Source organism: Papilio polytes, unplaced genomic scaffold (assembly GCF_000836215.1).
Source record: "Papilio polytes unplaced genomic scaffold, Ppol_1.0 DF824169.1, whole genome shotgun sequence".
NCBI lineage: Eukaryota > Metazoa > Arthropoda > Insecta > Lepidoptera > Papilionidae > Papilio > Papilio polytes.
Genome location: NW_013525035.1, coordinates 165,098 through 191,145, shown reverse-complemented (window position 1 = coordinate 191,145; position 26,048 = coordinate 165,098). Strand labels below are relative to the sequence as shown.

Here is a 26,048-nt window from a genome sequence, read left to right as displayed (position 1 = left end):
ATATATCTGTCCTTTTCCCACTTATTTAGGAGTCAATCTTCCGTCATCTTACTCGTCACTTCATGTCATTGAATTGTCTGCATTTGACATTTGTCTATCGAGTTCTATTCCATTTTTAAATTATAGTTCCTGAGGGTCTATCACGAAATGCATGACAGTTGCGAGAATGTTTGCGTAATATCGACATTTGTATATTTGTTGGTGTTCTTTTAATACAAATGTTGATAACGTTACGAATACGTTGCCACGAATATTTGGAATAAACCCTCTGATCTGATATTTTGAAACTTATGAATTTAAATAGGAATCAATCATGCTTCTAGAAAATATTTTTAGTTTTATTATAAATATTTGCAACAACAACAATATAAGCAGTGATACGCGTGTGATATTTCGCTTAAATACATCTTAAATATAATGCTATGGTAGACAATAATTAACTTTCAAATATAGTTGTTATAAATCTTCAACAACAATCAAATAGCTTCATCAAAATACAATATTAAACTAGTTTTTGTTAACGATAACCACAAGTTCTCTATAAAATCTGAATGAAGTCAAATCCCGAATCAAAAAGTCTATAGAAAAAAATATTAGCAAAGCGAATATATATTAAAAGTATATCTTATTTTAATACACAAAGATATTGAGTTAAATACGTTAAATTGACAGCTTTTATATTTAGATGCGTCTTAAAAGACTAAGGGTCATTTTCACCAACCATTCCTTAATTTTACATGTCCTTGAAATTGCAGTTACTGAGGTCCCTAGGGAGAATTTCACACTATTGTTATTACTTAGCGGGACCCTTATCAAGAGATGCCTTTAATCTTAAATAAACTTTAGGCTGGTCGGTGAAAACTGTCATTTACAAGAGAAATTCAGCAAAATAACAGCATTTACAGGACAAGTGGCAGTTGTAGAGGTATACAAGCTTTACTAAATATAATTATATTTGAAATATTTCGACTAATAAATAAAATTTCATTAAAGTACTTCGGAATTCTTATTTGAGACTAATTTATATGCAATAGATTCTCTCGTTTTTACTATATTATATTTTTTGTTGTATATCGTAATCAATATTTATGGATTAATATAAATAAATATTATATTTACTATGGCGTGGAGAATGTGATTATGCGCAAATTTATTTAATTACAAAAACAATCAACAAATTTATATAAGCGTTTTAAAGAGGTATTCAAGGCGTTGCATCTAAATGAAGATTGAGTTTTTTGTGAGCGCAAAAAATATTTCTTGCCAGTTTTGAATTTATTATTTAGCTTATAAAAAGGGCAAGAAATACAAGTTTTAACATTTGAAGAAGTTATTGTACACATTTCAATCTATTATTATCAATTCTAATGACATTTAGGATGGGAATACACAAGCCAGTAACACTGAATACTAGCTGACAAAACAAATAATGGAGCGATTCGTACATGCCAGTAAAGTAATCTCCAAATCGTACCACACACGACGTGTTGATCTCAGTACCAACCTCTCCTCTCCTCGATCTCTGACGCAATTTACTTGCAACTTGCTGTCACAAACTGAAACATCGCGCTAGCTACTTAAATATGTATTCCCGCCCTATTTCACACTATTATTATCAATTCTACTGACATTTATTGTAAGTTCGTTGGATATTCTTTGTCATTGTTTTATAACCTTTTTTATATAACAAATATAACATATCATTTTATTAACAACTTTAACAATCGCTATGGCAAATTATATTTCATTTTTGCCTTATTTATTGCCTGATAAAACTCTTTCCCAAGTCAATATTCAATAACGGTTTCGGTTACGTACGTTTCGAAATTTAAATATAATTAAGGTTATTCTCAAACCGTTCGATAAATTTCGAAACCTACATCACCTATCACATCTTGGACCCCAGATATATTCTCATTGTCATTAGCAATATAACTAAAGCGTTCAAAAATAGATTATTTTCTCTGTTCTAAGTGTTTGGGCAACATAACAATCTTATACACATAACAAAACTCCTTTTTAAAGGATAACAAGCTACAACAATTGTTATGAGGTATTTTGTTATTACTAACAGTTTCAATTTGTGCCATTTTGTTCGTTGTGCTCGAATTGCACGTAATTATAATAATGATAATTTGAGATATTTCAAATCGATTACACAACCTACATTAAGTTACAAATACATTTAGATATAATATCGTCAATATAAGACGAAGACTTTAAAACAAATAGAGCGGTACAGACTGATAGCACGCGAATTCACGGTTTCACTTTATACCCAGTTGAAGCCTAAAGAGTCTAATACGATAGTACTAATGTTAAATGAAGATAGAGTTAACACGACACACGAATAGACAAAAACGTCAAAAACACTCGCACATAGAGTCTAAATACTTGAACACGTCTCGCATCGCCACGAACCAATCACTAACTCGTTCACTAAACTCCGAGGTTCATCTGATAGCGTGTGAATGATTAACGAAATATCTATGGAAGACTGGAGCGAAAAATATAGCTTATTACACAAAAACTATTGTCTTTTATATCGTTTTAAATAATCTATTAGGTTTTTGTATGGATAAAACTCATCAAAAAATATCTACACAGCGATAATTTACGTAAGTTTTAGGCAAGCGTTTGTCGAGATAGTTTGTATGGGATGTAAGAGTTGTGGGGGGTTGTTCAATAGATGAATGCGGGGTGCAGCTGGGGGTGCGGGGGACGCGGCTGCTTGTCCAATGGCGCACAGCAGGCGGGCTCGCAGCACGCCGCGCTGAATGCTGCTGGCACCAGCGCGTACTGCGCCGGCGGACCGTATATAGCCGGCGTCGCTGAAATAAAACACAACATGAGGAACTTGGAAAGTTTGGTAATAAAAGAGATAAGTAAAGCCCCTAATAGTGCCACAAGGGCACAGAGGACAGGCGGCAATTGGAAGTTATTCCGCGTTTCAACTTATCCCCCTCCAATTATCTTAAAAGCGTGAGAGTAGAATCTTCTCTTCAGCGAGTACAGAGGTTGGTTTAGCACTGTTTGATTGTTTGAAGGCTGTATACATACTGTCAAAGGGCAGTGGATAGATGGCGTATGGATGCGGTGGCAGGTCACATGGCGCGCAGGCCGGCAGCGGTGCGAGCGGCGGTGCACACACTAGCTGGTAGCACAGCGGGCCTGGCAGCGCCGCTTGTGCCGCCTCCGCGCTTGCCACTGGCATCTGGCTCATCTGCACGGACATCGTCACCTGTAATAGATAAAAAACTACAGTAAACATAGAAAACATGTGACAATTCGGTGGCAAGTAAATGCTTCCAACTACAGTTGGTCCGCATGTCTATAACGCCACCTGGGGACCAACTTTAGCTTTTCCCTATGATCTAGGTCTGGTCTATGGAGGGCTACTGTGTCATGTTTTTAACTTTTTTGCAATTTTGGTGTTTCTAGGAGGAGCGCAATTTACGTGTTTTGGTGGATAGTAACTAACCTGTTTTCTGACAGCCTGAGCCACGCGCAAACGACCCAACGGAGAGAACATCACACCTCCACTCTGAAATAAAAGAAAGATGTCATTTAATACAACATAAATAGGTTAATTTGATTGAGAAAAATTTTAATCTATTAATGGAGATAAGATGAGGTCGTTAATGTGGGCGCTGAGTGTAAGAAGTTACGGTACAATATGCAAAGTGGACCTCGCATTATTCACGATAGGATGAACGGGGTCAAGTTTTACCTCCCCTCGCTCCCGCCCCGCGCACCAGACCTCAAGTGCTTCAACTTAAGCCATATTTAATATTATTCCACCGCACGTTTCTTATAAAGTATTATAAAATATCTATCGGAAGTATACATGATTGTACAAAATACAATCCCATGAGTTCCACTTTAGGTACACGGAAGACCTGCAGGAGCCGAAGGCGTTAACCGAAACATTCGCAACTGTTGTGTTATTGTCGATTGTTTCTCAGCAAATTCAACTGTTTAGTTACACAAATAAAAATCGTGTAGTGTGCGCACCTTCATCGATACTATTATAATAAAGCGTAAACACAAACTTCTTCTTTGCCTAAGATGTCAGCAATTACACCATATTTTTGAATATTCTTTTTTTAATAAAAATCCCTACACTTACTTCACGCTTTAGGCTATATATTTTCACGCTATTAAACTTAGTTGGTAAATAAATTGGATAAAAATCCTAATGTAGCAAAGAGACCATAAGTTGCTGCCAACATCAAGGAAGCAAGATTGCAATGGATTGTCATTATGTCATGTCATTTTGACGTTTGCAATTGATAAATTGACAAATGTAAACGATCAAATGAAGTTTTTATAATAACCTGTTGATGAAGCCGCATGGGAACAGCTAGTAGCTCATAAGAATGAAGCACGACTAAACAGTTGTGCGATAGTTTAGTCAAAGGTGTGAGTTCTAAGAAGGCGATAAAGGTTAACAGTCACAATAAAAGTTTCTGCTTAAACCGAAATGCTATAAATGTGTATACGTAAAAAAATATTATGTGATTATACAAAGAATGTTCTAATTATTAAAAATATTTCAGTGATTGTATTGAAGAAAATATTCCCTCGAACACCGCGACAAAAGACATCCCCTTCCCTTTCAATCATCGACCGAAACACTTTCAAAGAGAAATTATAACGAACGGAAGGCAGACATTGGTATGATGTGGTTATATTTGATACTATATTTTTTTGATAGATAAAAAAAAATCCAAACAAAAACAACACGAAATCACTACTCATGAATTGTCACTTATTTGTTGTATTACAGTTTTTGTACAATTTTTACGACTGTCCACTCTATCTTTGTTTGAATATCTTTGGTAGGTCTGTATCGATTGTGCCCGCTAATACGTATACTGAGTCATGTCTAAGCGTTGCCAATACATTGGAATAATCTTAATATATTAAAGTCTATTATTTATATGTTTTCTTCACAAACACTGATTGATGAATAGTTGGTATGGATGATATTTATAAACTGTATTCGCCCGCGACTCCGTCCGCGTGGAATTAAAAAAGCAAAAGCAATTAACTAATGTGTTCTTCCAGACTGTGTTCTACATATATACTCTTCTAACAAACAAACATTCATCCATACATATTAACTGTCGCATTTATTATATCAGTAAGATATGATGCTATAGATAGGTACAGCAGCCCATCCCTAAACACCCCTGTCAAGAAATATCTTTCATTCCTTACTTATAAGGGTAAATTTAACATAATCTAAGGATTTAGAATGTGTTGTTTATTGTGGTATATGTTACAAAAATGTTGATTGTCAAATATTTTCATGACATAAAATCAATGTAAGGTTTTCTTAACTAAAAGGGGGAAAAACGAGCATCAGAGCACCTAATTGAATTACATTTCTAACATTACGTAAAATAATCGAAACATGTACATGTCCTGGACTTTATATTTAACTTAAATATAATTTAATAAAGTCATATTTGATTATTAAACATATAATATTACTAGTATTACTCATTAAGATGAACCTTCAGCGTCCCGGAGCCTCCCTTGACCTGTTTCCCGCTCTCAGCAAATAGGCCGCGTCGTCAAGGACCAAATCGTATCTCCATATCTACATAATGCTTATACTCGTAATTACAAATGTATAAAACATTTTAAATGTACAATTAGTACATTTAATCTATTTTCATATGTACAATTTATCTCCGATCCTCTGTCAATTTAGTAATCTTACTATCTTACTTCTTACTAATATTATAAATGCGAAAATTTAGATGGATGGATGGATAGATGGATGGATGGATGTTTGTTAGCGATTGTAGCCTAAACGGCTGAACGGATCTCCATGAAATTTGGCACAGGTTTAGAGCATAGTCGAGAAGAACACATAGGCTACTTTTTATCCCGGGAATAGTTACGGTTCCCGTGGGATTCATTAATTTAGTTTTTTAATGTTTACTCGATCGTTCTGCAACGGTTCAACATATCTTATTGAAATTTGGCACAGATATAAAACAAAGTCTGGAGTACACATGGGATAAGCTTCATCCCCGAAATATGTCCGGTTCCCGAGGGATAAGTAGTTTTTTCTAATTTATATGGTTCGTATGTTTACTAATACCACGCGGACGAAGTTGCGGGCAACAGCTCGTATCACTATAAAATTATTGGTCTATAGTTCAATAAGAACTTAGGATTAAAAAAAGTATATCATAAAATAGAAAATAGAAAAATCCACGTTATTACGTATTCATTCTCTTGCAAAATTACAATAAAAACCTTATCTTAAAAGTCACTTACTATTATTAAAGTTAAATCTTAGAAAAGCAAGAGAAATGTCGTGAAGGCAAAGATTTACCGTCTACGAGTCAGCAAGTAACTCTGCGAGTGACTGCAAAAGAAATCTTACCCCTATTTTACGGTATATAGGAAAGGTAATGCTTTCATTTTAACTACAAATACACTATTTAAAACCGTTTATGTTACTGTTATGAAACAAAAACAATTAAGTAATCTATGCTAAATAATGAAGCGTTTTTTTATGCACGATGTCAATCACAGCATTTTAATAATTCAATTTTAATAGAAAGCCCTACACTTACGACATCTTTTAGGCTGTATAATTTTATTAGAGAGGGACAAAAACTACATGCCTTTAGTAGCAAAGATCAAGATTGTTTCGGTGACAAAAATTCTCAGCCAATAGCAAAGGCCCTTATTGTCAATTGGGTATTTGAATTTTGATATTTGCAATAAAATTTTATTCAATTGAAGCTACAGGAACTAGTCTTACAATATTTTGTTTTATTTACAAAGTTACCATTCAACTAATAACAGTTTCTTTATTGATTTTCCATATAGTACCTTCAAACTTAGTAACCTCAAACGATTAAACATTTCTATGGATAAAATAATTCCTAAGTTATTTCTCACCAACAATTTTATTTACGGAATAAAATCCGGTCATATACGATTGGAAGCCGGAAATCCAGGGACATCAACTGACCGGAAACATTGGTATCCCGAGAGAGCAGGTGAATATGCAACATTACTTTTAATTGCTTTAAAGCAATTTTACACGTATTGTTTGAATATAAATTTTTGTTCACAGGATTTTATGTCTTGTACAGGAAGAAATAAAGACGAAGTTAATATATTTATCTAACTTATATTAAAAATTCGATAAGTTAGATGGATGGATCGATGATTGTTAGAGTTTGTAGCCTAAACTGCTGAACGGATCTCTATGAAATTTGGCATAGATGTAGAAGATAGTCTGGAGGGACTCATAGGCTACTTGCTTTTGTTTTTTATTATTCCCGCGCGAACAAAGCCGCATGCGAAAGCTAGTAATACATAATCATCTTGGAATTAAAAGCTTCTTTTGTTTCAATTTTCTTTAAACAACTATCAGCAACATCTAATAAGTCAACACTAAGTAAAAGCTTAGATTAAAATCTACAGGTCGTTTGACTTTAAGCACCGCTCTAAAGCACCCGTTAGATGAAAAGCTTTATATGAAAGCTTGGAGCTTTTATTTTAGTTGCACCAATAAAATGTAGCTAATCTTCCTGGGCCGGGGCGATATCCCGCAAGTCGTAAAGTAACCGGTTTTAACAGGATTTTACTGGTTCACCCTCAACTATTTAAGTTATTAGTTTTGATATAAATTACTATGTTGTGTACAACATGAACAGATGATATGGTTATTTCAACACAAATGCGTATACCAATAGGCATAAGCAAAGAATCACGTCCGGAGATATTAAAACCTTGAAAATCAGACTACTATTTAATTAATAATGTCAGCCATTATTAAACCGTGAATAAACACCTAGTTTCATAAAAACATTTTAAAAAGAGTTTGAAGTATTCACCATTAGAATTATAGTAATCATCTAGAAAGAAAATTCACTGCATATTAAAAGACATTTTCGCTTTATTCTATTTCTAAATTATTTCATTCAGCGATGTCATGAAACGGAAATAATTCAGAAGTTTAATTTAGAGTAAAACAAAGCGCCCTCTGCCGGCAGACTGCTGATTCAACGGTTTATAACATAAAATTACGACATATGCAAATTTAAAGAAGGGGTTAATATTTTTACATTGTTTAGAACTGGCATATTGCTTTCACTGAAATATTAAGTATCAGTTTATTTTTATTATTCGTCATCGTTATAGTCTATTTCTTTATCTAGTTATTAGTTAAAAAGGCGATCTATAAGCTTGTAAATCACATGTAATAGATAAAGCAGTAGAAGGAAATTGCAAGCTAAACGTGAAACGTTTCTGGTTTATTTAGCTAAATGTATCACAGAGATAAATATCTTGCACAATATCCACAGCTAGCAACATCCGGGACATGATAAACGTATCTCTATAGATACAGATTGCATTTCATTTTGTATGATGCAATCTTAAAATGTTTACAATTTAATTAATAGATTAATAGATCTTCACTATTATAATAAAGCGTAAACACACACTTCTTTGTTGCCTAAGATGTTAGCAATTACACCATTTTTTTGAATAATTCTCTTTTAAATAAAAAGCCCTACACCTTCGTCACGCTTTAGGCTATATATATATTGAAACTTTGAGGGTAAATATTTTAGATAAAAACACTAATGTGGGAAAGAGACCATAAGTTGTTGCAAACATCAAGGAAGCAAGGTTGCCATGGTTTGTCACGTCAGGTCATTTGTTATTGATAATTTGACAAATGTAAACAATAAAATATTTTTTTTATAACTTCATGCGGATGAAACCGCAAAGGAACAGCTAGTTGTAAAGAAAAAAAAAGAATCTACCGGTGAAATTACACTCTTTAGTGTATCTTAAATGCTTCTAATAATGAGACACGTTAATCTACTATTTTTAATAAAATGTTTTGTAATTTCAAAACAACCATTTTATTAAAATAATAAACAAAAAAGTGCAGTTAACATCATTAGATTAGATACGAGAAGGCTTGAAAGTTGAGGGAAAGCTCAAGTGAAAAAAAGCTACGTTGGACATCGCGAGCGGAGGCTTCTGTGCAACTTTTATGAAAGCGCCACTCGTGCTATTTACAGCCTTACCTTTGACTCAAGAAATTCGTTTTGGCCATTTTCAGTTACACGGTCGACTGAAAGTTTTTCATGTCACATTTAAGTGTTTATTTCTTATCTAAAGTAGCCTTATAACTTACAAATGGTTTCTAAGATAAGAAAACTACTAAAAGATGTTTTGAAACAAATAATATTTCAGTATTTTAATTTAGTGTTAATTGTTAACTTTGTTTCTACAAGGAATCGATTGATTTTACATACATTTAGGCAAAATTAGAACAACGCAAATATAATTAAAATTATTGTTGTTAAAAATGTAACATAACGAATAGAAGCATTGTTTCCTGACATGTATATTGATATATGTATATATACATACGCATTACGTTTAAACAGGAAGATTTATGTGTTTCGTCTCTCATAAGCAGAACACTCATATATCTTGTATAGCTGACACGACGATGTATTCGGAGCGTAACCGCATCGTTACGTTGACAGAAAAATATTAATCTATAGTTGATGTTATGTAGAAAATGTTAAATTATATTACTAATGTCTATAGGGTGATAAACCTCAAATTCTGTATTGATTTTAGTTCCTAAATTGGAGCACATAATTGAAATAATTAACTTGCATAAATTCTTTTAGCATTAGAAAGCTACTACATTATTCAAATATTTTATATTTTTATCTTCCTTTTATTTCGAGCTTTAGGGCCAGTCCCACCGGTGGTAGATAGAGGCCCTGATAGTGTAAAAATGACGTCACGTCATATAAAATGCAAAAATCCTGTCCCACTAGTTTAAATTAGCAGATAACGCTGTGACGTTTTAAATTTCAATGTATTTTTTTTAGTATTTCATAGATACATACGAACGTAAACTTATTCGAACTTTCGAGTAGAATAAAATCGTTGTACGAAGTTTGCTACGAATATCTTGTTACCTCTACGCTTCTACGGTTTCCCCAGCTTGTGTATCGTATTGTATTTTAGAAATATTCCGGGGCTGAAATAATAAAAATTCATTTGTATTGGAATATCCCGGGGGCGGAACGGGGTCCGAATGTAGATTCTGTTCCGATACGCAGCTGGAAATGAAATACATTTATCAAACGTCGCGTGACTGCGGGAATAAAATACACCACTTGAATATATTGCTGTTTGCTTTGTAAGGTTTTATTTTTCAGGTTACATGAATAATAGTTACGTGGAGAAAAACGTTGTAGTTTTTCTATAACGGTGCATGTTGCAGCTCGTATTTTTTGTTTTTAAAATTACTAAATGTATAGTTTACTAGCTTTCGCCCGCGACCCCGTCCGCGTGGAATTAAAAAAACAAAAGTGAGTAGCCTATATGTTCTTCCAGACTATCCTCTACATCTATGCCAAATTAAGATACGTTCAGTAGTTTAGGCTACAAACTCTAACAAACATCCATCCATCAATCTAAACTTTCACATTTATAATGTTAGTAAGATTACGTTTTATTTTCATTTACAAATATGTTTTGTGAGTAATGTTTACTTCACAACACATCATTTACAAAACATTATTATCTACAAATAACTTAAACAGCAATCCTGGGCTTCGTTAGTAAAATTACAAACTATATCTATACTAATTTACAAAGAGAAAGGATTAATATAGTATAGTAATATAGTAATATAGTAATAAATAAACTCAAAAACTACTGGGGCGAATTTTAAATTTCTTTCACCATTAGAAACATACATTATCACTGAGTAACACGATATATTGATTATGATTACTAGAATTTGTACATTTAATTCTAGACGAAATTGCGAGTAAAATTTAGTTTCTTTCAGGGTTATCCACCGTAATCTACCAAAGTATTGTACAATTTAATCACACAAATATTCAACACACATTTTACAGTCTTTTGTTGTATTTTCCATTGTGTATCGAACATCAATTTGTGTGCGAATTCAAAGCGTAGAATAACTGTGCGGCCGTTAAAATGGTGCATGTAATGCATGCATTGTTCTCAACTCCGACAAACACGTCGCTAATGAGTGCTACCAATACCCTTTGTTGGAGGATTATTAAGTTGGTTAATAAAGTGTTAAGCTTGTACAGTGTGTAATATCGTAAAAGATGAGTTAATCACTTTGAACAGACATCCGTGATCAGGTTTGAGATAATTATAATGACCACACAACAATTTGAAACGGTTAAATACCTGAAATTTCGGAGATAGCGAGGTTATAAATCACTTGGGCACCTATAATCGATTTAATATAACGCTGTTTACATGTTACTTTTGATAATCTTCAAGTTAGAAAACAAAGGAACATATCACGAATATATAAAACGAAATATTCTCAAAAAAACAGTACACTAAAAAGTAACGAAATAATTACTTGAAAATAGTAAACCTACCTTATTGTAACTGTTATGTCTATATTGTACAATTATTATTACTTTGATGTCGGTGTCAGCCAAGGTATGCAGTGATATTTCTACGTAAGGGTTTCCACATTTTTACCATAACAATTGACAATTGAAAGTATAGTAACAATTAAGTAATGAATCTACATTGACTGACACCGACTTCAAAGTAATAATAATTGTACAATATAGACATAACAGTTACAATAAGGTAGGTTTACTATTTTCAAGTAATTATTTCGTTACTTTTTAGTGTACTGTTTTTTTGAGAATATTTCGTTTTGTTTTTAGTGCATTTTGTTTTGTTTTTAGTGTATTTTGTTTGGAAGTCGGTTTTGTTTTTTTTATTAAAAAGTTTATTTATTTCTCGATTTTTAGTGAATCTAAACAACATAGTATGATAATCACTAGCTTTTAAACAAAGAATGAGTTATCTAAATCGATTATATAAGAAATTAAGTAAAGATCTAATACATCGTTGCGATCATTCACTCATAATTCTGTCCAGCCGCGCGCCGGTGTTGCCCGTGAGTTTTAATATTTTGATAACTTCTAGAATCTTTGTCAGAATTACATACTGTAAAAGGCAATTATGATCTACATTTAATACTCTATCGTGAAAACATATTTATTTGGATAAGGATTCATACGAAATAAGAATAAAAGCGTTTTAAGGAAGTCGATTGCATTTATTTGACGGTTTTCGCGAAACAAAGGCATTGTGCGACAACCTTAAGAGATAGATATATGCTATCGCGGACTTTTATATAGCTTATTAAATGAGCTACAATTCTTTCATACATCATTTTTATGTAGGTCTTATAGTTTAGGCTACGTAAGCAAAGAAAGCAAAAATGACCCGAAATTTCGTCGCGCGATTTTGAGCTAAACTATTTAACTACGTCGTAGTCTTTGACTCCAAAAATCATACAAAAAATGGGACCCACCTGCAAGCATTACCTTTCGGATAAAAAATGAATTATCAAAATCGGTCCACTAGCGGCGGAGTTATGCCGTAACACACATAAAAAAAAATAAAAAAAATAACATACCGTCGAATTGAATACCTCCTTCTTTTGGGAAGTCGGTCAAAAAATATCGTTTTTTTTACTATTTCTCGCCTTTAGTAATAAACACAATATGGGTACACTTTGTATAAGTGTAATTAAATTTAAAAATCAGGCTTTTATTTTCCAATAAATCTTTAACTTTAATTGACTGCACAATAAGTTACGAAGTTGTGATTTTCTGTCACTATGTCAATTACTGGTACATTTACCTTACTTATATATTTTTACTTTTAATATCAGATGATTATTGCTGCAAAAGAAAGGTTTTTGCTTGAATTTTGCATCTTTTTAAAATTTAATACTAATATGGTGAATGGAAAATAGGTATTTGTGTGAACAAAGCGAGGCTGGGTACACATAAACGGGGCCACTTGTGTGGAGAGTCGTGCAAGCGGCCGTCAGAGGGCGACCTCTCGTGGGCGGCAACACTGAAAGCGTTTCTCGATACAGAACCTTTTGTTTTCGCGCCTTTTATCTTTCACGATTCGCGCGCGATGGTTTCGATTTCTTTTTTTTTCGCTTCTTTCTATTTCGTTTTTCTTTATCGAGAAAATGGGTCGAGTTTTTTTTTAAAGTTCGTAATGTCTTCATAACAATGATATTCGGCTTTGAAATTTGATTCTATAATGGCGGCTTACAATTCAATTTATTTTTCGAGAATACCTTGCGGTTTTTTTTTCAAGAGAAAAAGAAATAAATGCTGCATTCAATTATACTTAAAATTTTAAATAATTGAAATGTAAATAATTTTAATTTTTAAGATGATATTTTGGAAGATTTGTGCTCCCCAGTATCTGTTAGATGTTGGTCTAACAAATAAATTCAATACAAAAATGTACTTTTAATAATTTTAAAAGTACACCTGTACCAAAAATCCTAGACATAAAGGAGCCACGAAATATCCGTAAAATTCAAATACGACATAAGATCGAGGATAATTTTTCTTATCGCATTTTTTATTACGAACCAAAGTACCCTCATCCGTTATATTAAAGGCGGGAGATATTAAAACATTTTTATTGATTATTTTACATCCCTCGCAGCCGCTATCAAGGGGCTGAGGCATTAAGAAAGTGGAATATAAAAATTTTTGACGAATTCTATTAATACCTTACGATCAATCCTCGAGATTTCTTTCTCCGTTTCTTATAACTTTAATCGTCTTTACTTTTTTAAATAAATTGAATGTATTAAACCATAAAATATACTACATTTTTTTCAATAGAATCTCTTTTTGAATCTCGTTCGAGAGAGCGCATGACGTAAGCGGCTTACGCTGACGTCATAGATCAGATATTCAAATGTCAAACTTTTATGAAAATCCTGTATTAATTTAGGCGGAAAAATACCTCAAAGGAAAACACTCCAACTGCTAATTACTTTCGTCTAGTTACCAACTAGAAAGTTTTTGCAGTAATATGTTAAGTGTAGGTTGCAAACGTTTGAAATATTTTCAACAATTGTTAACCGTTTCACAGTACTCCGTACAAGTTTTAACTAGACCCGCCCACGCCCACGCCACCGTTAGGCAGTGGCCGTGGGCGTAAAGTTCAGGTAATATTTTATCAATTAAATGTTAAAAATCTCGAAAAGGCTTTTTACTTCTTAACAGAATTGTAGAATATTTTATACGAATTAGAAATAGTTACAAAGAAATTCATCATGGAAAACTATTCCAGTATTCATAAAACGAATTAAAAATGTACTTTGTTAAAATTTTAGTTTATTCATTTTAAGGTTGTACGCGGAGAAGGCTTTAAAAGGCAACAATGAACCTTATTTGCACGCCTGTAATAAACCAGAGAAGAAGAAATAACTAACCAAGCAATAGATATAAGGAAAAGTGTATTGCTTCCACTCTTTCCCCCTCATTGATACATACACAACTAATAAAACACACTAAACAAAGAGGTTATCACACATTCATGTGTCTACTTCAACTTGATAACATAGAAGTTTTACCGTTAACGTCTCGACAATAACTTATTTCGTGAAATTTTACCACAACATTTCACAAGAATTCTTTTTTCTGAATGTCAACTTTAGATGTTTGTGACCTTTGTAATAAAACTCTCGCGTCAAAATAAGCCGAGAGATATTTCTCTTAATTTTGACGAAAATCTTAAGGAGAATTTCAACTTTTTTAAAGTTACCAATAAACTAAATATAAATACAAATAACTTAATGGAAAATGATTACTTTGGTAAAGAAAGATCTATGTTAAATGTTTAAATATTTTATAGTAAGTTGTGATTAAATGGCCAGTGGCCGTTAGACGCGATATTCGCCGCTAACAAAACTGTGAAGCCATCTGCCTTGTCCGCACTTTAATGAAATTTCAGTATTCCGAATTAATTGTTCGCAGGCGGCCGCTCGTGTTAATTGGCGGTCGTTAAAACTTCACACAGTGCGGTGACTGTGCACAAGCCATTGTTAATTTAATTTTCATCATATAAAGCGATATTTAATAAAAAAATTGTAATGCATTTCATAACGATTAACATCTTTAAAGACATATAACGCCATCTTTTATTGAAATATACTCTAATAATTTTGTTACTGCAGTGGTTTATTCTCCGAAACTCGCAAAACCGGCGACCGCCCAGGGCTCCTGACTGGAAAAGCCGAGAAAGAACTGCAAATTACTATTACTTAACGCTCTTAATCCAAACTAGTCATGGTAAAAAACAAGTGACGAATCGCAAGTTACAAGAAGGACGTTAGTCATGAGTGTGGTACACCGGTAGAGGTAGACATAGAAAGAGATGGATGGAATGTGTGGTGACATGATCAAAAAGGGAGTGATGACTGAGATGTTGATGATACAGTTATGTGGAGGACAAAAACCTGTCGACATTACTGGAGTAGGACAAGGAGAAAGATGACTCTCAGAGTAGAAAACGACGGGGCTTTAAAGATGTCGCCCAGAACACTCGTAGAGCTTGAACAAATAAACACTTCTAAAATAATTTGTATAAATTTTAATTAACTAATACTAATACAAATAAAGTTTATTACTATTCCGAGTACCACTTCACTGTCAATCAACGTAATGGCTGCCGTACCAGGGGAGCGTGTGACGTCTCGCATCGGTTTTGTTGTAATTACCTTAAATTCAACGTTGTATTACAGTAAATGTTATGTATGGATATAATTGCATTGTTTTTTATGTTGCTGCAAAAATCTTACTTCACACTATCAAACCAATATTATAAATGCAAAAGTTTAGACGGATATTTGTTAGAAATTATAGCCTACACAGCTGAACGTATCTGGACGGTCTGAAAGAATACATATACTTACTTACTTTTGTTTTTTTCAATTCCTGGCGGACACGGACAAGTTTGTATGCATGTATTTTATTAGTCAATTTAGGTTTTTTTTTAATAACATAAGGTGGCAAACGAGCAAGCGACTACCTGAATCCGCAAAAATAGAGAAGCGACCGCTGCCCATAGACATCCGCAATAGCAGAAGCGTTGCCTACCCCTAACCGACGGAGGAGGAGACGGACATAAAAAGGATACTTCCCCTTCCTATGCATCTCCTCCACCGTCAAATCCACTTCCACTTCCCATCCTCTCCTTAAAAGAAAGGGATGGTAAAGGGAAAGGGACTTAAATTAGGCCTCCGGCACCACACTCATCAGACGAAACACGGAATTGCTTCCATTTCACGCCTGTCTTCTGTGTGGTCGTGGTATTACACCGGGCGTGCCGGCCCTGCAGTGCTAAAATATTAAAGCTGGCACTACCACTGTAAATTTAATAAAAGGTTATTTAATACTAAGTTATAATATCATATTGTAGACAAAACGTAGTATCTCAGTACATAGATGAAGTATATAATTGTAGGGCAAAGCAATGCGACGGATTTACCGAGTGCTTTTTAAAATGCCTTTTCAACCGAGGTTTCTTTCCTTTCGCTAATGGAAGTTTATTTTATACTTTTAAAATGTTTCCTATTTCAGTTCAGCGACTATGCCAAAATAAATAACTACTCAAATATATTTTGTTGCTTCTTATGTTTCGAAAGTGTTGTTCGTCATTAGATCTAGTTGGGGACGTTTATTTCCTACCCTACTGGTCATTTGACACTTACAATACAAATAGATCTAAAACTAATCATAGCACAATACCTATTTTTTAAGTTACAGCTCTTATAGTGAAGTATCTGTATAACAAAAAAATAGTCTAATTTTTAACAGCACTCTAACACTAAACTTAGAAATTATAGCTTGATGTTTTTTGACCGACTTCCCAAAGGAGGGAGGTACTCAATTCGTCTGTATGTTTTTTTTTATGCGTGTTACGGAATAACTCCGCTGTTAGTGGACCGATTTTGATCATTCTTTTTTTTTAAAGTAAAATTCACATTGAAAAATGTTTGTTATTTCTATTTTCTCAAACCAAAAACAATGTTTCTTGTCGGTTTATATCTTGTTTTCGTAAGTAATAATGTTTGATGAAAAGTGTCTTCGAATGTTGCTCATAATAAATCTCTCATTCATTCAAATTATTTATTTTACCTAGCTTTATAAAATCTTTGTATAACAGATATTTTCAATGTTACACAAAATGTATTGTAGAATAACTATTACATGCAAAGAACATTAAAATAACTTATCTAACACCAATCATAGAAATTAAAAGCTTTTCGTTTTATAAGAACAAAATGTATTTTTTCACTGAATATGCTTTCCGACAAATATGAAGCAGTCTAAACGAGAGGCCACTAAACAACTAAAAAAGGTCCCTGCAGATTGCGCCACTGTGTAAGGTCAATGCACAAGAATCGTGTAATTTTCTTGATACAGCTCAGCTGCACCGAGTTTTACTACGCTTTTAGATCTAAGAAAAGATATAAAGGGCAATCATGCTCCATTTTAAAGAAACTCTTGAAAGAAAACATAATTCGGATTTTTAGTTTTTGATTTTTAATTTGACATCTCTTGTTACGTAAAAAGAGAGTAGCCTATGTGTTCTTCTTGACTATCCTCTACGTCTATGCCACATTTCATCTAGATCCGTTCAGCGGTTTGGGCTACAAACTCTAACAAACATCTATCCATCTAAACTTTCGCATTTATAATCTCACTAGCTTTTGCCCGCGACTTCGTCCGCGTGAAATTTAAAAATAATAAAAAGAAATAAAAAATACAGCCTATGTTACTCACAGATAAATTACCTTTCTAACGGTAAAAGAATTTTTAAAATCGGCCCAGTAGTTTTTTAACCTATTGATTATCAACTAAAGTATTTCTCTTTATAACATTAGTATAGATAATAAACTGTAAAATGTAAAATCTACATGCACATAGAAAATAAGATAGAGGGCGCTAAGAGCATAATAGTTTTACGTATTCTCCCCGGGTGAAATATCTTATCAGTGTATAAACTACAGAATACATTTTCATTACGTTAAACGCAGCAATGTTACCAGTATTGCGAAATTCTGAATTCGTTCAATCAAAGGTATCTGTTTATAACTACCAAGATTTCTTGTTTCCATATTTGCCTATATTTTGTTACTATGCTAAAATTCGGTAGGTAAAGATTCTGTGCCAAATGCCTCGCTGTCTTAAGCAAGACTAGATCATTCTTTTATTCGGTTGTGAACATTAGACGAACATAAAACCTAGTTTATTTGCAGACGTCTAGTCTTTACTGCCGAGACTTACCAAAAATCTTAGGCAACATTTATTGTCATCTTATTTTATTGATTTAAGGTCGGTTAGATTATGTAGGAATCAATGTTATTTTACGTTAATCAATATACATAATCGATACAATTTCTAGAAGTTTCTGTTTAGAAATAAAGTACAAATATTTCCAAAAATAGGAGTAAGGAAACAAATTAAGAAAAAATTAGTGACCATTTTTCTACTAATTTAGTCTGTATTTTGATAATTTTCATAATTTTATGACTATAAAATATAGACTTATAAGATGTGGTATTTTGTGCCTATTTGGTTTCCACCGTTTTAAAGCTGGCAATAGCGGTTTTGAACACTGCCAGTAACATTAGAAATAGCATTTGAGCCGTAACGAAGCTAAAGCGGTAATTTCCAAGCAATTGCCTATCTATTTATACAGACTAGTGGACCCAAAACTTTGTTTTATATCTGGTCGACATCAAAAGACTATTGTAGAAGAGTGGTGTTCTTACATCAACATTATGTATCTTTTAAAAAGTATTTTGACTTGAATTACTACGAATCCGGAGTAGTTTTTTTTACCGAAGGATATTGTTATTTTAGTGCAGGCAAAGATAGCGTTACTATGGGGACAAAAACGTAACTCCTATAAATTGGGTTAACTGGTGCACGGAACTGAAACACGTCTAGACAATGGTCGTTTGTCTAGACCATGTTTGACCTTGTAGCTTCTGATTTTATAACCCACGGTGTGTAGGATGCATATCTTTCTACGTTAGAAAAGATAGACTTTTTTTATCATAAACCTGTAATTAAACGCGGGTACATAGGCTTTAATGTTTGGTAGACTAAAGAGTTTGGCGCACGAAAAGATTACGTTTCAAGTGATCATCCAAATTTAAACATGTAATGAATGTGAATTTCCACTGAGAAAATGCCATCACACTCATTGTATTTAAAAACAATTTGATATCTTTAAGCCAGCAACACACAACTTCTGTTTTACTACAGAGTTCGATTGTGTAGTTAAATGGGAAGGTGTGGTGCTGGCATTATACAGGTGATACTGACCATAAGCTGAATAATTTTCCGGGCAGACATTTTTCAGTCATAATGAAGCAAATTACCATAAGATATCGAGGTTTCTCTATGGTAAACAATAAACCAAAAAGCCCACATATTTATGGTCGGGAAACCCTTAAACATCATTAACAAAGGAATCAACGGCCGTTGCCGCGGCTGCCGTAAACCAGTTAATTACTCTTAAGTAGTTATTTGCTACGAAACTTGGCAGTAGGCCATCTGAATGGCTTTAAAAAACAATTGTATTAAATAACTTGAAATGTTACACCTGATTTTAGCTGAGGTTATTGATATAGTTTTACTCCTGATTGTGGAAAATTGATTTTGTCAGAGAAAGCTGATCATCAACGAAGAAAAACCCTCGGAATGAGACCACCAGATGGCAGTGTGATGCTATAGACACAATAGATCTGACCAGGGTTTTGTCTTGCTGGATTTGTTCCGTAATTTAAAAATAAAATAAAAACAACAAATGAAACAGCAAAGTCTATTTATAAAAGTACGCATAAAAAAGATGGATATCGTAAATCATAGAAATGATAAAGTTAAAATTGTTGTCTTAAAGAATTATTTAATGTCGCCATTAAAGTACGACCATTTTGATTCGCAGCATCCTTGTCTTGCTTACACTCAGATCTTATCACCTTCTGATAACTAATGATTAGATATAAAAATCTGGTCACCTTTAACAAGTTCAATGCCGCGTTTTGACTGTTTACCACCGCCATTATAAATTAAAAATGAAATCCAAATTCATTCTAAATTCAAAATTAGACAATGAAATTACCGAAATAATTAATTGAAAGAATTTGTTAGTAAAACATTTGAAATTGGAATGTTTTAAAATGTTTTGTTATACATGTAATATTAACAAAGGAAAAAAACGTGTCTTGTACTAACCTGCTTAACAATAAGTCTGGCAACCCTCGGGCTTGCGAATGTAACGAAGCCGTAACATTTGGAGACACCAGCTCTGTCGTAGATCACCCTGGCAGCGGTCACCGTTGCGAAGCCAGAGAAAAACTTCCACAGATCCTCGTCAGTGGTCGTCAGAGAAAACCCACCCACAAAGATCCTGTTGTGTATGACAGTCCCGAATTTAGGAGCGTCTGAAGGCGGCAGGGTGTCGTCCGTGTCCTCCTCTGGCGAGTTTAACAGAGCCTTCAACTTCTCGTGGGGATCAGTACTTTTTCTAGTCGTTGCAGAATTCTCTTCAACCATGTGTGCACAACTCGCTGATTCGCTACGTATGTACCTTTTAGAGTTGCCTTCCATTTTACAGTCTTCCTTTAAAACATGTTCCCTTGTTTACTAAACTAAAAATTCTAGCGGTAACTAAACGAGCACTAATGTTCAGACGAAAAACAACTCGGACTGGCTTTACGCGGCGTAATATCGATTTTGCCGGTACTATGGCGTTCTATAGATGTATTTTATGTCTTGCGCCGTAACCGTGTTCGCGCGCTGACAGATTCTCGACTCGCTAAGACAACAATGCGATGCTATGCGAGAGATAAGGGTGAGTGGATTGGGATTTTAAAGATACGCACTAAAAATAGTGTTTGAGCTATTGTCGCCCGCTATTTTTACTGGTCGAGGTAACTAGGTCATTGGTTTATACGTAGTGCATTTCAAAGTGGCTCTTATCTCAGTTAATCAGTTGCGGTTTGCCGTGCGAAAGATGGCGCTAGTTATAACGCCTAGCTTTAATTGTTGATACAACTTTTTTTTAACTACCTTATTTTTGTCGAAAATTTTAATGTTCTCCTATATTATTTGAAATGATATTACTATAAATAAGGGTATTTCAATAAGTTTTTAAAACATTAGCTAGTACGCAATTGAAAACTTTAGCCGTTAGATCGAAACATAGACCGACAAGTTATTTGTCCCGGTGAGTATTGGTGATACTAAATTATAACAGCTTCTAAATCCCTGCAGGTCTTACACATTTTTTACCAAAACCAAGCGATAGCAGCGCCTCTCAAAGAGCTAGGCATCATCTTTTTTATTATAATAGGTATTACAGAAAATATCAACAAACGGAGTCTGTGAACAGTGTGTTTACGTTTACTGTTTGTTCATTTTGGAAATAGCAAAGGATGGTAACAATTGGTATTAATATTTTAAAACAGGCGGCAACATTAGATTAAGTCAAGGCGACATGTCAAATGTGGAAAACGTCAAATTCTGCAAGTGTGTAAGATTTGCAAATGTGTGCCAGTGTATGACAATCACACTTGTTTCGCCGGAGTTACTTTTATTTGTTTGTGTTTACGATATCGGTACTTGCATTTAATGCTGTCTAAGTTTTATTATGCAAAGAATCACTGATGAATATAATTAAATCGTGCTTTTGTTTGATTTACATCTGTGTTTGATAATAATAAGAAGAATATCTTTTGTAATCGGATTACAAGACGAATCTTCCACTTGTAAGTATTACGCGTTTACCTTCATTGAATATTGCACATTGTATTCACTGTAATTATTAGACCGTTCACTTCAGTTTTCGATAGTGAATATTAAATGCAGTTTGTAAATGCAATACTAAACTGTTGTTATTTTTCGTCTTACCTTCGATTGTGTTTATGTAAATAGAATATAGAATTTTTAATTTTGTTGTCATTAAACTTTTTAATATTATTTATGTAAATACTATAAAGTATAAAACAGTTAAAAACATTACTTCATATTTTCTAACAAATGTTATGAACTTCAAATTGAAAAAAAAATCAATAGGTGATGTATATGGCAGTGTACTATCGTCTAAAATTTTGTATAAATTCGTCATGATTCGCTATTGTAAAGTTGCTATTGTAACCAAAAGTTATTGAAGCATAATATTCCTGTGGATGTGCAAGCTACCTTGGTAACTTAATCTCCTGTTTGTCTAACGAAAGAAACAAGTTTGCTATATTCTGTGAAGAACGGAACTTGTTCTTATCGAGATTAAGAACATTGCAATGTTTGGAAAATGTAAAAATAAACACTTTTTGATGTCATTATTACCAAATAACTCCACTTTTGAAAAAAAAAATATAACAATGTACACTGTCCTATACATTATCTCTTACTTCTTAAATCACTTTCCGATAATACTATTATTTCTTTTATTAGTTTACTTGCATTGGTATGTGATTTTTACTGTTAAGGATTAAAAAAAAAGTTTATGTATTTGTCTAAACTATGCTCTATATCTATGTCTAATTCCATCACAACCCATTGATCTATTCTGGAGATACTATCTAACAAATATCCATCTATACTTTCATGTTTCAATATTAGTAGGATGTACTGACAATAAAACATTAGAATGAACTGCTACAGATTAAATGACAAAATAAACTAAATTATCCTTGTTATATAAGAATTCTTTTATTAATGTTTCCACACTATGATCTAATTTTAGTCCTTTTCCCTTTCCACCCTTTTCTTAAAAGGAAAGAATGGGAAGGAAAAGTGGATTTGATGGTGGAGGAGATGCATGGGAAAGGGGAAATATCCTCTTTATTTGTGTCTCCTCCTCTGTCATTTAAGGGTAGGCAACACATCTGCAATGGTGGATGTTTATGAGCAGCGGTTGCTTTCCATTTCGGTGGATTCAGGTGGCTGCTTGCTTGTTTGCCACCTTATATTATAAAAAAAAATTACTTCTGTGACAAACTTCTTCAAGATTCAATAAGCTGTTCCGGAGATATTTTCCAACTTGTTAATCCATCCTTCTAAACTTAGCATTTATCATATTAGTAAAATTAATTATGCAATATATTTTGTTTCATTAGAGCCCTGAGTCATGCTTAAAATGACATCAGAAGGGGAAATCCAATATATTTAAAATAGAAACGCAGTCGAACAGTATATTTCTATGCAAATATACAATCTATTCATATATAATTACTAAAGGTATTTCATATCTATTCCACATTATTTATTGTAACACTAAAGCCTTCATGGTACAGTTTTATTTGAACAATTGAATTGTACAGTTAAAACTGATAGTAAAAACTTTGCCTGCTGCTAACTGTACAGTTCGGCTATTCAGTTAAAATTGTAGGTCTGTAATAGAAACATTGAAAATAGACTCAAAAATCATAACTACTAACTATAAACACACAATAATAAAGCCATTGTTGATTGAATGGTTTTAATTTTAAAATCAGTTGAAATGTTAAATACTATGTACAGATGAAACAAGAATATAAAAACCATAATTTGGGGGTACATCACATTACCAACAATATTGCTGATGTTTTTTTTATTCCCGGCCAGGCTATAATCAAATGTTTTGAATGCTTAACCTTGAATTTCAAACACCATATGCAACTACTATTGCTATCTCTTTTTATTCATAAAGAAAGAAAGAGATGGTAATGTACCAGGTGTTATGATTATTTTGTAACTACATGAAATTGTAGAAAGGGACAATCTTAGATTACTATCTCTTTTATACAATACTAGCTGTTGCCCGCGACTTCCGCAAGGAGTTTAATAGTTCAAAAGGTTTATATACAATATTTATTACTGTTTACAATATATTCAATACATTTCATATCTCTTTGAACTACAATGTAACTTAATGTTGAGATCTTAAATGTTACCTTGCTCTAATTGTTTTGTTTTTATTTACTGATAATGAAAATGTAATTGAAAAATTAAATTAAGAAGAATGAAGTAAATAATTTAGTTAAAATATTTGTTTGATTCAGAAATTTTTGTTCATCTGAAGGTTGAATCAGTATTTATTGTGATTAGCAACTGATGTATGTGGAAATGTAATTATGAGAATTGAACAAAACATGTTAATTTTTAATCTGTTAGATCATAGATCTAAATTATTGTTCTCGTAGACTAGTAATGTTTACTAAAAAAAACTTTACTAAACTTTTAATTGAATATAAGGCAATTATTTCCCATTTGATAACAAAAATTTCATTTTTACATGTTAATTCATTAACAACCTTAAGAAAATTCTTAATTTACAAAAAAAAAGTCTTTTGAAATCCACAGAATGCTGTTTTAAAACTGTCACCAGTTTACAGTTATCTAAAAAACTCTTCTTAAAGGTTAATATAATTTTAACTTACATAGTTTACTTAATATTCCACTTATTTTCAAGGTATGTTAATTTCTTCTGCTTTGTTCTACTTTCCCTTAACTGTATTATCTGCATTCTTAATATTTGTGTCAATTAGCGGAATTCTTAGAAGACTTAACTCTACTAAGGTAATCTATACTATTGTAATAAAGCGTAAACATACACTTCTTTGTTGCCTAAGATGTCAGCAATTACACCATATTTTTGAATAGTTCTTTTTTTATTAAAAAAGTACACTTACGTCACGCCTTAGGCTATTATTTCACGCCATTAAACTTAGGGGGTAAATATTTTGGATAAAAACCCTAATGTGGGAAAGAGACTTTAAGTTGCTGCCAACATCAAGGAAGCAAGATTGCCAAGGTCATGTCATGTCATTTTGACATTTGCTATTGGTAATTTGACAAATGTAAACAATAAAATAAAATTTTCATAATTTCATGCGGATGAAGCCGCACTGAACCGGCTAGTATTTAAATAAATATACATATATTGCTAGTATATTTTTGTTAGTCTTTGAAAACATGTATAGAACTGACCATTCTTTGAATATAATTTAGTTTCTGTTGTCTTTAGATATGTAGAAACAATTTTATCTTACTTTTTCCTAATATTGTGAATGCTTATAAAATGGATGCATGTTTCCTACATACTTTCAAAATGGCTTAACAAATCTTGATTAAATTTAGCATAGTTGTAGAATATAGTCCGGAAGAACACATAAGCTATATAGTAAGTTGTTTTATAATTCCGCACAGATGTAGTTGAAGGTAAAAGCTAGTATATGAACCTCTACTTCATTACAAGGTTCCACTTGATAACCCTTAGGACAATCACCTTGTATGCAATATTAATTTACGACCAGCCTTGTTTACAAAGTAAATAATAATTGTTGAACATACTGGGAAACGGATGTCTTTTGTCAACGAAGATAAGAGAGAACTTTCTTCTCAAAACATAGTGTAAGTACTGTCAAAGACTAAAAAATCCTTCCTACTAAATCTTACTAATATTATAAATGCGAAAGTTTAGATGGATGGATGTTTGTTAGAGTTTGTAGCCTAACACTGAATGGATTTTGATGAGATTTGGCATAGACTTACAGCATAGTCTAGAAGAACTTACACGCTACTCACTTTTGTTTTTTTTTTTTTAAAACATGTGGACAGATTAAGGTATAAAACTCTTTTAGATACACAATAGCAGAACAATTTAACTTAGATTATTATTATTATTATTGATTATACGATGTGTTTCATAAATATGACAGTTTTATTATATTCTCATCCAAACAATAAAAGTTGTATGAAGACTGTTTAATAATGAATTAGTATTATAAATACATGCTGTTGATATTCAGTTATTACTTGATTAAATTGATTCTGTATCCATTGCTCTTAATTGAATTATTTAAAAATAAATGTTCGTGATTTTTTTTTGATAAATACTTCTGGTAGCCGCCCCGGATGTTTACAGATAGCAGTTTAAATAAATAGTTCTTATTCGTGCAGCGGCGTCACAAGGACAAGTCATTGTGTTGACGGTTGAATTTATTATATGAGTTCTGAGAAGACCGTATTCATTTCTAAACAAAGTAAGAATGTAAGGAGAATACTTCATTCATATATTTTCAGTAGTCGTTGGATGGTGGCGGGGGCGGGGCTTGGGGCGGGGACTAGAGC

At 32.9% G+C, this 26,048-nt stretch overlaps 1 protein-coding gene across 1 annotated transcript; it reads right to left on the bottom strand.

Moving 5' to 3' along the window:
* Nucleotides 1-1,688: 1,688 nt before the first annotated feature.
* On the bottom strand, nt 1,689-20,895 carry LOC106111464 (protein boule-like). Its single transcript, XM_013293582.1, has 4 exons — nt 20,169-20,895; nt 3,482-3,544; nt 3,061-3,241; nt 1,689-2,831 (listed from the first exon to the last, which is right to left on the bottom strand). Exons 1-4 carry the CDS (start codon nt 20,541-20,543, stop codon nt 2,683-2,685), a joined length of 768 nt encoding a protein of 255 aa, XP_013149036.1. The 5' UTR covers nt 20,544-20,895; the 3' UTR covers nt 1,689-2,682.
* Nucleotides 20,896-26,048: the final 5,153 nt, after the last annotated feature.

Coding starts and splice junctions, on each gene's coding strand:
- LOC106111464 (XM_013293582.1), bottom strand. CDS start 20,543: ATGGAAGGCAACTCTAAAAGGTACATACGTAGCGAATCAGCGAGTTGT. Junction 3,242..3,481: donor CTCAGGCTGTCAGAAAACAG/GTTAGTTACTAT, acceptor TATCTATTACAG/GTGACGATGTCCGTGCAGAT. Junction 2,832..3,060: donor CTATCCACTGCCCTTTGACA/GTATGTATACAG, acceptor GTTTTATTTCAG/CGACGCCGGCTATATACGGT.